General features: G+C 41.7%; 2 protein-coding genes across 2 annotated transcripts; one reads left to right on the top strand and one right to left on the bottom strand.

The window, feature by feature from the left end:
- The first annotated feature begins 279 nt into the window (after positions 1 to 279).
- On the top strand, positions 280 to 8,155 carry psen2 (presenilin 2). The gene is made up of 11 exons (XM_084714542.1): positions 280 to 473; positions 1,310 to 1,462; positions 1,545 to 1,765; positions 1,850 to 1,991; positions 2,890 to 2,957; positions 4,118 to 4,338; positions 4,492 to 4,590; positions 6,527 to 6,592; positions 6,903 to 6,989; positions 7,089 to 7,204; positions 7,520 to 8,155. Exons 2-11 carry the CDS (start codon positions 1,331 to 1,333, stop codon positions 7,673 to 7,675), a joined length of 1,308 nt encoding a protein of 435 aa, XP_084570668.1. The 5' UTR covers positions 280 to 473; positions 1,310 to 1,330; the 3' UTR covers positions 7,676 to 8,155.
- A 2,153-nt stretch (positions 8,156 to 10,308) lies between these two features.
- On the bottom strand, positions 10,309 to 13,860 carry dpy30 (dpy-30 histone methyltransferase complex regulatory subunit). The gene is made up of 5 exons (XM_084712034.1): positions 13,790 to 13,860; positions 12,203 to 12,243; positions 11,215 to 11,262; positions 10,921 to 11,063; positions 10,309 to 10,503 (listed from the first exon to the last, which is right to left on the bottom strand). Exons 1-5 carry the CDS (start codon positions 13,797 to 13,799, stop codon positions 10,431 to 10,433), a joined length of 315 nt encoding a protein of 104 aa, XP_084568160.1. The 5' UTR covers positions 13,800 to 13,860; the 3' UTR covers positions 10,309 to 10,430.
- Between the last annotated feature and the right edge of the window lie 1,618 nt (positions 13,861 to 15,478).

Raw genomic sequence — 15,478 nt, 5'->3', positions numbered from 1 at the left:
TTTCAAAATAAAGGACCCCGTGCAGACACGCGATCATAAAGACAGACAGAAAATAAACCGTTTAACTACGTAGTTTATCTGTTTATCCATGATAGAAGCACAAAGAGCAAGGAAAGAGGACTTCATCAACAAAATCAGAGCAAGTAAACATAATCAGGCAAAACGCTGCGCTTCTGAAACGCTGCTGGTGGAAATTGAAGTCTCGTGCATGACGGAGCAAAACTGCGGCGCAGCTGCGCCTGGTGCAAATTACGGGTAAACTGTAGCGGGCTGTTTCTGCGCACCATCATCTCTAAAATTTCCGACGATTACAAACGTAGCATCAGCTACAGACAGCAACCACGTGATCTTGTGACGTGCTGTTTCGATCAGCTGACTGCAGTCTTCCGGGTTGTTGGTCGGTGTTTACTTTGAGAGCAGCGGCTTCTTCTTCTTCTTCTTCTTCTTCGTCTGTTTCTGCGGATTAACAGCAGGTAAAATCTCCACCAGGTAACAGTGACGACTGAAAGTCCACCTGAGAGGACAGACAGACAGACAGACAGAGTGAAGTGTCCACAGTGAGCATTAAATGTCTCTCAGTCAGCTGGAGACAGACTTCAGGTTCACTTCTTTAAATTCATTAAAGGTTTATTCGAGGCTTTTAAAAGAATCAATAATCAAGTTCATCTTTCAGATTCGCTGATTTTGTTTTTGAATGTTCAACTTTATTTAAACATTTTGACAAATGTGTTGAAATCGCACTGTAAAAAAATCCCTGTCAAGTTAAACCTCTGCCTTCTACATTTTCAAAGTAAAAGTCTATATATACAATCTATAAATTATCAATTGACTGTTAAATTTAAAGTGATCATTCACTCAAAAAATACATTTCCCTCAGTATCTCCTCGCGACATTAAAATTTGACCCAAAAAGACGCCATGTTTTCAGTCTAAATGTCAGCTGTAGCCTCTCAGACCTGATCCTGAAGCGGGTCACAGGCTCTCGACCAAACGGCGCGAAGAAATGATGTTCCTCTTCTATCGAAGTCCTCTGACTTTTTCTTCTTTGTTGAAAGTTTGTGAAGTCGACTGAGCGTCTAACAAGTCAGTGTCTCTGAGCAGATGTCTGTCTGTTGTCTGAGTCTCGTCCAGGTAACACAGGTGTGAAGGGATCATGGGATCTCGTAGATCTCGTGTCGCGCCACTTGGTGACAGTTGTGGTCATTGCAGCAGGTGCTTCACCTCCTGTCGCCTGGCAGAGGTCTCACCTCTGAGTGGCGTCTGTTTCTGTGCGTTGAGGCGTCTCTAACAGCTGTGATGGTTGTTTGCAGTCGGTGGCGTGCAGAGCGGTCATGAACGCCTCGGACAGCGATGACGACTCATACAACGAGAGGACAGCGTTGGTCCAGTCGGAGAACCCGGTGGTACCGTCCTACAGACAGGATCCTGAGCTCCACCCCCCCAATGACACGCCCTCCAAACGGGTAACAGTTCTTCTCTGTTCCATCACCTGTCAGTCACCTGTCAGCTCTTTTATTGACTTCCTGTCGCCCTCTGTTGTTCCAGCCTGCAGTGAGCAGGAGGGCGGGTCCAGCTGCTGCAGACGGCGGCGGTGGCGGCGGCGGCAGCTTGGACCAGGAGGTGGAGCCAGAAGATGAGGAGCTGACGCTGAAGTATGGAGCCAAACACGTCATCATGCTGTTCATCCCCGTCACGCTCTGCATGGCGGTGGTGGTCGCCACCATCAAGTCGGTCAGCTTCTACACAGAGAAGACGGACCAGCAGCTGTAGGTCCACGCCGCCACACGTAGGCTTCATCTGCCGCCGCCACCGCCGCCACTCACTACTAACCGCCGTGTTTGTTCCCACAGGATCTACACGCCGTTCACGGAGAACACGCCATCTGTCGGCCGCCGGCTCCTCAACTCCGTCCTCAACACCATCATCATGATCAGCGTCATCGTGGTCATGACCATCTTCCTGGTCGTCCTCTACAAGTACCGCTGCTACAAGGTGAGAACCACAGCCGGTTCTAGTGGAACAGACAGGGTTCCTGCGCAGTCCAGACTTAATGTATGGAAAAAAATATTTATGTTACCAGACTATTGGCCTTGTTCTGTCAACAGCATAACAAAATGTTCTAAATAAAGAACAAAACGTTCTAAATAAGGAACAAAATGTTCTCTGTTTTCTAAAATATAAAGTTCAGGCTTTTTAAAAATAAACTGATCTTATAAAAATGGCGTGTTGTTCACGGTGTTTGGAGCAGCCAGAGCCAGCGGAGACAGTGTTGTCATGGTAACAGGTCTCTGTGTCAGTCTCACCTTGTTTTACAGTACAAAATCTCCCAGAATGCATTTGTTTTGTTGGTGCCAACCAATGATGCAAACAAATCATGACATTTAAATGATTTTTAATTACAGACGTTCTGATCAGACGGGGAACGTTCACCAAACACTGAAGTAAAAATCTGTTATTAATTTATGGACAGGCGAATAAACGGGACCAAAATTCATCCTCGTAGCTTTGTTAACTTCAGGGTCACATAAAAACATAGGACGTTTGAGTGTCCATGTCTCAGACTTTGTGTAACCTCACTGTCAGAAATATTTCTGCACAAATTTTAATTACAAATACACAACGACAAAACCTTTGTACACACGTGGAAATTATACCTGTGTGCTTTTTCACACCTGCACAAAATAATTCTGCAGCTACAGAACAGGCTGAAAACATTAATGAGCCTTTTTTGAGTCGTTAATCCTCCCTGAAGCTCTGAGCTGAGTCGGGCGCGTGCATGTGTGCGTGTGTGCACGTGTGTGTGTGTGCGTGCATGAGTGCACTTGCAGCTGTAGTGCAGATAGAGGGCGCTGCAGGCGTCATGTGACCTGATGTGTTTGTTGTTGTTCAGTTCATCCACGGTTGGCTCATCCTGTCCTCCCTCATGCTGCTCTTCTGGTTCAGCTTCATGTACCTCGGGTGAGTCCTGCTGAGTGTCGTCGTTTCTCATGTTTGTTTGTTTTGTTTTTTTGTTTGTTTTTGATTTTTAAGTATGATTTTAGATTTTCCTGTTTAAAAAATATGAAATAATATTTTTAGGACTCTGATGATCAGACCTTAATAGTGCTGGAGGTCACGTTACCCCGACATCAGGGGATAATCACTCAGATATTCTGATGTTTGAGGTCTAAACTTTACAGATAATCAATAATATAAAGGTGTGATTATTATTTATTTTACTCTGAAATGTGTGTTATTGATTCATTCAACAGTCTGCACATGATTTCACTGCAGTTTCTGCAGTTAGAGACTCTGCAGGTCGTATAAAAACAGGAATAAGATCAGTTCAGTATTTATTTAATATTGTTTATTATTTATTCAAAGATTTGATTTGTTTCCAGAAGTGTTGTTCACGTTTAGAAACCTTTTTAAAACTTTTAACATTTATTTTAAAAATCTTATATTGATTATTAAGATAAGAGGAAAATGATCAATTGATTTATATTCAGAGGGTTCTTTTCCTCCAACATGGAACTGTTCTGGTTCAAGAACCTTATTTTAAACTGTTCTGAGCGTTTCCTCCTAAAATAAACACGTTCAGAACCTGAAAAGTTGGTTCCCTGCTGGACCCAAAGAACAGAAGGTTTTTAATTTTTAGGAACCAAAGGGGGCGTGTCTTGTTCTACAGGTAGCCGTGCAGCGCCCTCTGTTGATGACATCCTTAATTACAACGGTTCCACTTAAAACTGTTGGAAATGTGGGCTGGTTCTTGAGAACACACCAAGGTTCTGAGGAGCATAACTGGAACCAGTCCAAGAACCAGAGCTAATTTGTTGGAAACAATCAAATTGTGTCATTTAGTCTTGATACATTAGAAAACAAAAATTAATGTGCAATTAAAAACCGGTGGACGGACGGACGGGTGGACGGACGGGCGGACGGGCGGACGTCTGTTGATCATTTTTTCCATTAATCAGTTGTTTGATCCAGAAAATATCAGAAAATGTCAAAAAAATTGATCCTGTTACAATCAACTGAAAAATAGGTCCAAACATGTGAAAACAGGTGGAGCGCGCTGATCAACTAGTGATCAATCGTTCAGGTGCATCATGGCGGTTTCTTCTTCTTGTGTTCCTCAGCGAGGTGTTTAAGACGTACAACGTGGCGGTGGACTACCCGACGGTGGGGGTGATCATCTGGAACTTCGGGGCGGTGGGGATGATCTGTATCCACTGGAAGGGCCCCCTGCAGCTGCAGCAGGCCTACCTGATCCTCATCAGCGCCCTCATGGCGCTGGTCTTCATCAAATACCTGCCCGAGTGGTCGGCCTGGGTCATCCTGGGAGCCATCTCTGTCTACGGTGAGTCCGTGTCCTCGAACGCACCGTGAGGAGGGTTCAAGTCCCCAGTCCGAGTAAAAGGAAGGAGAGTTTACATCTGAACAACTAACAGGAAATATCACAAAGAACCTGTTTTCCCATCATGCCTTGCTCAGATTGTTTGTGTCGTTGCAGACCTTGTGGCCGTCCTGTCTCCCAAAGGTCCCCTCAGGATGTTGGTAGAGACGGCTCAGGAACGCAACGAGCCCATCTTCCCTGCCCTCATCTACTCCTGTGAGTCCATCACACGTTCTAAATGTTCTGTGAAGGTTCCACGGTCAGAACCGTTACCACCAGGGTGCTGCTCTTCAGCAGACCAAAGTTAAACTTTGATTTTATGCTGCAGATGATCAGAAATGATCTGAGTGTTTTCACTTTGGTCTGCTGAAGGAGGCTGCTGTGGATTTATGGGAACTGTTGTTTTACTCCATGAGGCAAAAAAACCACAAACAGGGTGGAACTGTAGACTTGGTACAGAATTAGCGGGGGCGTTGCCCCGACGCCAAGTTTTTCCCAGTGGTCACTTGTGGTACTGCAGCTATAAATTCCCCACCGGCCCAAAAATCATTTTCTCCAACACTCCGCTGTTATAACAAACATCGAGGTTTTAAAACTTTCCTTGACCCGTAAAAAGACATTTTTCAAAATCTGTGACATCATCACGTCGCCGAGCGGGAACTCGCAGGCGGCAAATATTCAGGAAGTAAAAGAAAAGCTAGGAAACTTTTTCAGCTCAAGCGTTCATCATCTAGTTGAACATGTCTGTGGGTGGAACACGAGATGATTACAGTTTGTATCGATATATATTTAGAATTGCACAGATTTTAAATTCATCTACACAATAATTAAGGAATATTTCTATTTATTCATAATTAAATTGCAAATGTGTTGCATTGAAACTAAGGATGTTCCTGTCGACTAACTTCCCTGTCGATTAAATGCAAATAATCATTTAGAATCGAAGCAGATAAATTAAACACAATTTATGACTTTATCATATTAAACACTGTCTGAAAAGATACTGTGTGTATAAATAAATACATACAATAAATACAATCAACAGATCATTTTTTAAATGCAGACATCAGCTCACTGCAGAGCAGCTGAAAATCATTTAACTGACAGTTTACATGAAGAAAATACTGACAGATAATTTAATCGACTGGTGAGATGTTTAATCATGGAGCTGATTGATCTCACATCCTGAACTGAAACTCAACATTTTAACTGCAGTAAACAAAAAAAAGGGTAAAAACAAAAAATGAGTCATTATTTTGTCTTAGTGTCATAAAAAGTTTTTAATAATAAATATTTCATTTATTAAGTGAAATATTTATTTCATGGATATGGAAAAGAAGCTACAACAACAACAACAAGCTAACAAACAAAAGATAAACAAATCAAGATGCTAACTACACTTAGCATTCTGATACACCTGTAAACAGAACCTCGTCTGAGTCTGACATCTCTCTAATGCTAATGCTAACACTAGCCAGTTCCAGTTCCCTTCCAACTTTTTAAAAAAAACTTTTATCAGGACAAACTTTGTTCAACAAAATAATCATCGCAGAATATTTCTACAGAAATCTTTTGTTTAACCAGACTGAGCGTCTGCAGCCATGCTAGCAGCTCTGTGACGCTGCACTGAGACACAGCAGTCCTTTGAGCTAAAAGCTAACATTTAGCATGTTCATCATATTAGTATAGCGTGTTAGCATGCTAAAATTTGCCATTTAAACACTATGGCTCAGTTTACCTTCAAAATATGTTGCACCAAACTTAAACTACCTTAAAATTAAGAAAGATTAAAATTAAACATCTTGTAAAACCTCAGTTTAGTTTTTACTCTCAAGGTTAAATGAATTATTTCAATTTTATGGTGCAGCATTTTTTTTTCTTTTACTCCAGCTGATAATTCAGAAAACAAGTTAGTACTTGTACATATACAAGTACTTGTATATGTGTGTGTGTATATATATATATACATATATATATATATATATATATTAGCTAGCTAATAAACCATTTAATATTTAGTCTGCAGCCATGCTTTGAGCTAAATGAAATATTAATGAAATATTAATATTTTTAACAAATTATTATGTTTTATATTTGTGTGTGTGTGTGTGTGTGTGTGTGTGTGTGTGTGTGTGTGTGTGTGTGTGTTCAGCTGCCATGATGTGGACGGTGGGGATGACGAGCCCGATGGACACTCAGCGCTCTGGACAGGAAACAGGTCCAACATCACAAACAAAAGCTGCACAACCAAGGAATCATGGGAAATGAGGGGGTGGACAGAATATGATGAACACCTGTACAGTCTGATGAGTTTATGTGTTTCTGTTATTTTGTCCACTTCCTGTTTTTCTTAATGATGTCAGACTGTCAGTATGGAGGCTCAAGTGTGACATTTTGATTTGACGTTCAAATCAAACATTAAAACACTTCATGCATCTTTAACATTTGACATTTAATAAAATGTTTTTTAATGTGTGAATTAAGTTAATTTATAGAAATTAAGTCTTGTTTGATGTTTTGTTTTTCAGATGAGGAGGCGGAGCAGAGCAGCAGGGAGGCGGAGCCTGAGACCCGACAGGTGCGGCCATTTCCAGAAGACGAGCTGGAGGAGGACAGTGAGTGTTTGTGTGATGAATTTGATCCTGTGTGCGTCCACCTGTGACTCACCTGTGGAGTGAGACGTGTTAGAAAGCGTGTTTCCTGTGTGTCTGCAGGAGGCGTGAAGCTCGGCCTCGGTGACTTCATCTTCTACAGCGTTCTGGTTGGAAAAGCAGCGGCGACCGGTGGAGACTGGAACACGACGCTCGCCTGCTTCATCGCCATTCTTATCGTAAGTTTACTACGTCACACGGTCAAACGTCCTAGACAACCCCCACCTGTGACTCACCTGTCTTCACCTGTTGTCTCCACCTGTGACTCACCTGTGACTCACCTGTCTTCACCTGTTGTCTCCACCTGTAACTCACCTGTCTTCACCTGTTGTCTCCACCTGTGACTCACCTGTCTTCACCTGTTGTCTCCACCTGTAACTCACCTGTCTTCACCTGTTGTCTCCACCTGTGACTCACCTGTCTTCACCTGTTGTCTCCACCTGTGACTCACCTGTAACTCACCTGTCTTCACCTGTTGTCCCCACCTGTCTCAGGGTCTGTGCCTGACGCTGCTGCTCTTGGCGATCTTTAAGAAGGCGTTGCCGGCGTTGCCCATCTCCATCACCTTCGGCCTCGTCTTCTACTTCTCCACAGACTTCCTGGTTCAGCCCTTCATGGACAACCTGGCCGCTCACCAGTTCTACATCTGACAGAAAGCCCCGCCCCCCTCACCTTCCTCCCCCTCGCCGTACGTCCTGCAGGATCGCCGCCATCTGATGATGTAACGCACAAAGACTTCCGCCTGTCTTTTAAACGTCTGTTTGGGGAACACGACACATTAACCAAACCACAGGAAGTGATGTCATGCAGAGTGTCAGGTGACCTGCTTGCTCTGCTCAGGTGTTTGTAGTTTGAGGGTCGTGTCTGTAGAGTCTCTGTTCCTGAAGGGACGCCAGAAACCCCCGCGGCTGCGTGTGATTGGCTCACACTCCTGTCAGTCAAAGTAAACAAATGTTCCTGTTTTGTCTTTTAACTTCCCTAAACAAATCAGCTGTTAAATTAATCGCCAATTATTCTGATAATTAATTGTTTTGGGTCATTTTTTAAGAAAAATTCTGATTTCAGCTTCTTCAAAGTGAATATTTCCTGGTTTCTGTCCTCGTCTCTGACTGTAAACTGACGAGGACGTCAACATTCTCTGATATTTTATGGACCAAACAACTAATCAATTAGTGGAAAAATTATTGCCAGACTGATCAATAGTGATTGCAACAAGATCAAGACATTTTATGAACCAAACAACTAATTGATAAACAGAGAAAACGATCAACAGATTGATAAAGAATGAAAATAATTCTTATAAGAAAGATAAATTGAAATTCAGTTCCAAACATGCAGAGCGGACAGACGTACGTCACACTTTTATACACCAAACAACTAATCAATTAATAGAGAAAGTAATCAATAACAAAATAACTGTTAGTCCCAGCCCTTCTCAGTTCATTATGTTAAAATAAATGAAACGAGACGTTTAAAGACGTCATTTGTCTTTATTTTCTGATATTTGAGGACGTCGCAGTAGTTATTGATCCTCTTACTCAATCAGGGACGTGAAAAAAAAAAACTGATTATAAAAGTTTCCTGTTAAAACAAGATCAATTTTTATGTCATAACATGAAAAACATCTTGTTTTAACAATAAACTTTTCACGTTTTAACATGAAACTGAACTGTTTTTCTTTTTCTCTCCAGAGTTATTAAAGATTAGAGTTGATGAAGTTTAATTAAACTCAGCTTTAAACCAGGTTTAAACAAATAAACTGCACATTATTTGAGCCTCCCTGCAGACAGCAGCGAGGCTCCTGTGACTGACGTCTCCTTCGATCGATTTAACAGGAAAATGTTCGGAGTCTCAGTTGACGTCCACAGATCTGATCCACGTTTAGACGAGTTTAATCATCAGTCGATTCAATCATGATCACTTAGCTGTTTTTATTTATTATATTTGTCAGCTGATAGATATTTTCTGGTTTCAGCTTCTCAAACAAAGTTTTGACGCTTTTCTTCATCATATGACAAAAAAATAAAAGTCTTTTATAAAAGCAGAATCTGTTTGTGGACGTTTTTCTTGATTTTTAGACAAAAGTTTGTTTTAGAGAGCTTGACCAGTTAAAGGGTCCTTCCACCCAAATCAAATGGTGGCAGCACAGACGAGCTCAGAGGTCAGAGGTCATGTTTTAGCAGGAAACCTCGCCAGCTGTTTTTCAGATGTGTTTTTATGTCACAAACCGTGTCGGCAGCACAGACCTGCACAGGATTCTGGGTGAGCGGGGATGTGTTTCCTGTGTGTAATTTTTGGGTGAACTGCACCTTTAACATCATCAGCCTGAGCTGACAGATGTCTGATTGATTAGACAGAGATTTAGTGTTTAAATCTGAATAGAAAAACATTAAGTTCATAAATAAAGTTCTGAAATCTGCTGCCAGCGTTTTCTTTAAATTATTTATATTTCATTCTGGGACTCGACTGTATTTTGATTTTTACTCTTAAATTCTGCTGGAAACGTATTTTAAAAGATCAAACTCTTGTCTGTTAAACTTTGTAAAAATGTTCCATGTTTTCATTTCACAGCGTCGTCGTAGTGAGAAGACTTTTTTTTTCTTAATGTTCATCAAAATACACATTTTTGAACCAGAATTCTTATTGATCTTTCTGACACAGAGACCATTTTAACAGGAAATTAAAATTAGAATTTAATGTCCTGCAGATTGATCACAGGTGAAGCACAGACGTCTTCTTCCTCTTCATCAACATTTTATGGATCAAACAAATCAATCAATCAAATCTAAAGAAACTAAAATTATTGCCAGATTGATCAGTAGTTGACAAACAGTTCAAAACACGACGTATCTGAGGACCTGATAGAGGACTGCTATTGCGTAGGGAGGACAGGAAGTGGACGATGGTATGAACAGTTGCATCATGGGAAATGTAGGATGCAGTGAAATCCTGTGATCAATTTTTCACCATTTTCTGATCTATTACAGACCAAACAACTGATTGATTAGTGGAAAAAATATTGTCGGATTGATCACTATGTTTGGACATATTTTTCAGTTTCAGACAAGATTGTGAGAGAATTAATGTTTCAACATTTTTAACGTGCAGAAGGAGGTGTGTATCTGCTCATCGTGCTCCTGGCATCGCCGTGACAACAGCGTCCTCCTCTCGTCCGTGAGGCGGTGCACGCTTCCTCCCGCACGGCGAACTGTTCAGGATGAAAACATCACGTTTACAGTCAGAGCAGAACAATCTTTTCAGAATAAAATCCCTCAGACACAGCTTCCTCCTTCACATCAACATGTTTATTCTGGATTTTAAAAAAAAACAACACAACAGTCTAGCAGGTTATTAACAAACACACGAGCTGAAACAAGTTTCTCTACTGGAGGAAATGAGCCCAGTTCAATTTCTCTCCTCAAACTGGGATTTGTTCTTCAGCAGGAACGCTGCCAGGTACTCGATGGGGTTCGGAGGTCTGCGAGAGAAAAAACAATCAGGCTCAGAAGACGGAGACACAGACGGACAGACACTGGCTTTACTTCATGACCAGTTCATTCTGTCAACAAAAAACAGGACAGAAAATATCTGCTGACCTTTTGTCACAACAAAATCAAGTGGAAAACTAAATGAAGAAGTCACATTTGAAAATGAAAACTTTTTATTTCCAGTTTTCAGTCAGTTTGTTAAAACTACTTGCTTAACTTCAGGAAAAGATCCTGGTTTGAGTTAAAACACGTGTCAAACTCAAGATGAGAAACATGATCCACCACATGAACCTGACCTGTCATTAATATGTCCGATTGATCATTGATATGTCCGATTGATCATTGATATGTCCGATTGATCATTAATATGTCTGATTGATCACTGATCGTGTCTGTGGCGGTCTGACCTGTCCTTGGCGAGCACTGACAGGCCCTGCAGCAGGATGGGGACGACTGTCTGGTCCAGGTACGCTCTGGTCGGCAGCGCCTGCAGGTCCACCTTCTGCTTTGAGATCTTCTCTGCGCTCGCCTTCTCGTTCTCCACCGTCCTCTGAGGAGCAGCAGCAAAGCATGCTGGGAGTCTGTCACTAACTCCTCATTATACAGTGATCTGTGTGTGTGTGTGTGTGTGTGTGTGTGTGTGTGTGTGTGTGTGTGTGTGTGTGTGTGTGTGTGTGTGTGTGTGTGTGTGTGTGTGTTACCTGGATGTTTTCCGTCAGGCCGTACTCTGCGTGAGGGTTTTCAGACACCTGCAGGATTCATGAAGACACTCATCATCATAACTGAAGATAAACTCAATGATCATCACTGCGTTGCTTTAAAGGTTGACAAACGCTATTATTTTATTATTGATTCAGTTATTTTCACAGTGAATTGAATAATCTAGAAAGTGCTCGTCACTTTCACAGAGCTCTTCAAATGTCTTCTTCTGTCCAAAACACAAAGTCACCTGGACAAACAGTAAATCCTCAGAGGCTGTAAACAGGCTGAACAATTCAGAAAAAAATATCTAATTGTGATTATTTTAACGGATGTTGCAGTTGTGTTTTTTCTTCAGTCTGTAGAATATGATGTGAAGGTCAGGACGTCTCTTGAGGACAGCGATATTTCACTTAAAAGAATAATTGGACACATTTTGTCTTTAACAAATATTGTGTGTCCTGTGATTTGAAAACTGCAGTCGGCTATATTTTGATTTTGATAGAACTTTGATTAAATGTTCAGCCGTAACTGAAACCAGCAAATGTTTGAGTTTTACTTGAAAAATGACTGAAAGGCAACATATTTTGAATCACTGCAGCTCTTCTGATAATTACTTTCTTGATTTATTGATGACCTGTTTGGTTAATGAAAGACTTCCATCATCGTGTCCCAGAGTTCAGTGTCTTACAGTGTCTTTTTTAATCTGTGAAAAACTCAACACTCAGCTGACAGCAGCCGGAGCCGCCCTCCTCTTCTTTACTGTCAGCTAACAGTTTCCCCCTGCTCCCAGTCTTTGTGCTAAGCTAGGCTAACAGTTTCCCCCTGCTCCCAGTCTTTGTGCTAAGCTAGGCTAACAGTTTCCCCCTGCTCCCAGTCTTTGTGCTAAGCTAGGCTAAACACGCAGGAATTCCACTAAATGTTGGACAGCTCCTTTCATGGCAGTAAGAGTACTGTGTACATGGTGTTGTGTTACTGTGTGTTACTCACAGGTGTGTGTCCCTCCATGGACTGATCTGCATCTGTGTGATCTGAAACACAAACGAGCACCTTTCAGTTCTCTTCAGTCTGAAGACAGAAACAGAAACTAACTGAACCTCCAGCTGAAGGTCAACAAGCAACTTTCAGGCTCGTCTTTGCGCCGTGTTGCTCAACTTTTCACCCAACATGGATGAAAAGTTCTTCATGTTTCAGTAATGAGAACTTGTACATTTTCCTGACAGCTTGGCTGCTCTGTCTGCTGGTGGAGGTCATGTGATCCACATGCAAGTTCACAAAATAAAAATGAGAAAAAAATGAGTAATTTTTAAAACTAGGTTTGGTGCAGAGGTAGAAAATGTTGAAATGTAACTGAAGTATAATAAAAAGCTGCTTGTGATGACGGACAGTGTTACTGCTGTTCTCCTACAGTCATTGTTCATTATCTGATTAATTATTTCATCAAGTGTCAGAGAGGAGAGTCTCACCTGAGCTGAGACACCTGAGGACCTGATGACAAAGCAGCGAGCAGGTGATTTAAGAAAGAAGTGATAATTGAATTGGACTATTGTGTGAAAATAACCAGGGTGAATTATGTTAAACATCCTAAAAACTTCCTTTTTGTTCTTTATGTTTTTATGATTAATGAAATGTACTGATTATGAATATAAGCTAAACATTTGTAGTTTGTCTTATTAACTGATTATTTAAACTGTCACAGAACTGATTAAGAGACTGGGCCCCGTTTCCCAGAGCCTTCGTAGCGCTACGTGCGTCCTAAGTTGTATTTTAATGTGTCCCTTAAGGGAAACAGCCCGCTGATCGATTCATCCTGTCTGCGCCATCGAGCCAAACTCCACAAAGATTCACTCAACTGACTCTGATGTACAGAAACAAGTAATGAGGTGGATGTTCAATAAAACCCCGTTCGGTGTTCGACCCTCATCATGCCGTATTTACCAGCAGATCTGAGTCATTTCTAACTGACCTTTAATTCACTTCTGTAAACACAGATAAATCAATAATCATTAAAACTGATGATTTCTGAACACAGTTTGGTTACAAGAGACTCCTCTCCAGGTAACCGGTGTGTTTCACTCGAAAACGTCGCCGAATTAAAACGTTAGCGGAACTTTCTCATTTAAAAGGTAAAATATAAAATAAAGCGAGTAAAACAGTGACGACTAAGTTTATTGATTGCAGTTTGATTATTGGCCGCTAACAGAAGACGTTCAGGAAACAAAACCTCATAGTAGATTCAGCTGTTTTAATTCAGTTCATCAGTCCGTCTCTCAGTTACATCTACACAAGTGTTTAATGATCGGATCGAAACAATAATCAATAAAGTTTTAATCTTTATTTAAATCTTCACACTGACGTCGCTCGCGCTGCACCTCATTGTAATGGGCGGTTAGTTAGCTTAGCATCACATTAACGCTCTCTGTCCGCTGAACAAACGTCATTAACGGTCAGACCGACCTCTGAGATTTAAACTGCGTCATCAAATCATCATATCGAACCGGAGACACGCGACAACGAAACAAGAAAAGACGACAGAAACGGCGAAAAACGCGATTCAATGGTCAACAATTCACCTACCGTCCGCCATGTTTGTTGTGGATATGTACGCAAGATGTCTGGCGTACGTCCATTCTGTTCTGAAGGTACGTAGAAAAAACGTCCCGGCGCCGCGCACGTTTCCGGTGTGTGTATATGTACTTCAAAATAAAAGCAGTGGGACAATTTGTTTTTATAAAACAGCGAGAGCGACGCATTAATTTGCACACATTAATTAGAGAACAGGGACAGAGAAGAGAACAAGAACAAGCTCCAGTCTGAATCATGTTAGCGAGCTTAACAAGGTTCCTGTGTTCTGTGTGGCTCTATAACGTCTAGATGAGCACAGGACCAGACCCAGTTTGTTGGGCTTTTTGTTTCACTTGTGATTTATATCTATATTCAAACTGTTTCTGCTCTTTTAATTGTTCTGACCATGTTTGTGATTCTGGACAATCTGTTTTTGTTCTTAGCCCCCAGATTCCCGCATCACATACATGTTATTAGGTGCGTTCGAGATGATCCAGGTCTGCGCAGAATCGATCAGCGGTGGTCGCCGCACAATGCATGCCGGTTAGATTTCTGTCCGACTTGATCCCGACTTGCTCTGACGTCATGCACACGTGGACTACGATAACCTCACGAGATCGAGGCGGCCGCAGTTTGTAGAGCCAGGCACCGCAGCTGCTCTCCACCTGCAAACACCTGGCTGTCACCTGATCAATGAGCTGACAGGCTCTGATTGGCTCTTAATTCTGACCACGTGTTGTATAAAATACTAATTTTCTGTGTAACTGTAATATTTAATGACATATCAGTCTTCTGTTGTCTGATGAATAATCAGATATTTAGTCTGATAATAATAAAGGTTCTATATGACTGATCAAAAGAACAGTTTGGTTCTTTACAAGGCAGATAAAAGAACAGATGAGTCAAAAGGAGGATCTCTTCTATTTTAACTTTAATCAACGATCAAGAACGAACTTTATTTCTTCAGCTGTGATCAATGACCTGCAGACTACAGGTGACCTACAGGTGACCTACAGGTGATCTGACAGGATGTTCGTGTCTCTGTTGAAAACTGTCCGACTTGACTGCAGCTTTTTGTCTCCACCTCCTGCTGCGGCCTCCTGATCTCATCTCTCCAGGTGAGGCGCAGCTCATCTCCTTCATTCATATTCTGTAACTGCTTAGTCCGCAAGGGTCGCAGGGGGTGGAGTCTATCCCAGCTGTCATTGGGTGAGAGGCGGGGTTCACCCTGGACAAGTCGTCAGTTCATCACTGACACACAGAGACAGACGACCACTGACACTCACATTCACACCTACAGACAATTTAGAGTCACCAGTTAACCTGCATGCATGTCTTTGGACTGTGGGAGGAAGCCGGAGAACATGGTGAGAACCCACGCAGACATGAGGAGAACATGCAAACTCCACACAGAAAGACCCTGATCCAGCTGGAGGATCGAACTGAGGCGGCAGCGCCGACCACTGAACCACCGTGACGCCCTGCAGCTCATCTCAAATGTACCTAATAATTCAGTCATTTATCTACTTATCTATTTATTTATTCAGTCATCCATGTATCTATTTTATGACAACAACAACAACAACAACAACAACAATAATAATAATAATTTTGTCTCATGCAAATAATAAAAACACGTGCCTTCATCTGTATGTTCTGTTTTTGTTTTGTTTTTTTAACTGTTGGACTCTGCAGAGTCTG

Source organism: Lutjanus erythropterus, chromosome 3 (genome assembly GCF_056507025.1).
Source record: "Lutjanus erythropterus isolate fLutEry1 chromosome 3, fLutEry1.hap2, whole genome shotgun sequence".
Taxonomy (NCBI): Eukaryota; Metazoa; Chordata; class Actinopteri; order Lutjaniformes; family Lutjanidae; genus Lutjanus; species Lutjanus erythropterus.
Note: the sequence above shows the minus strand (reverse complement) of the source record. Positions and strands in the feature narration are given on the sequence as shown.

What these genes read in the sequence shown, in the direction of transcription:
- psen2 (XM_084714542.1), top strand. Translation starts at nt 1,331, where the DNA reads ATGAACGCCTCGGACAGCGATGACGACTCATACAACGAGAGGACAGCG. An exon ending in TTCAGCTTCATGTACCTCGG is followed by an intron (nt 2,958 to 4,117) that starts GTGAGTCCTGCT and finishes TGTGTTCCTCAG; the next exon opens with CGAGGTGTTTAAGACGTACA. An exon ending in GGGAGCCATCTCTGTCTACG is followed by an intron (nt 4,339 to 4,491) that starts GTGAGTCCGTGT and finishes GTGTCGTTGCAG; the next exon opens with ACCTTGTGGCCGTCCTGTCT.
- dpy30 (XM_084712034.1), bottom strand. An exon ending in GCCTGACGGAAAACATCCAG is followed by an intron (nt 11,064 to 11,214) that starts GTAACACACACA and finishes GCTGCTCCTCAG; the next exon opens with AGGACGGTGGAGAACGAGAA. An exon ending in TCAGTGCTCGCCAAGGACAG is followed by an intron (nt 10,504 to 10,920) that starts GTCAGACCGCCA and finishes TTTCTCTCGCAG; the next exon opens with ACCTCCGAACCCCATCGAGT.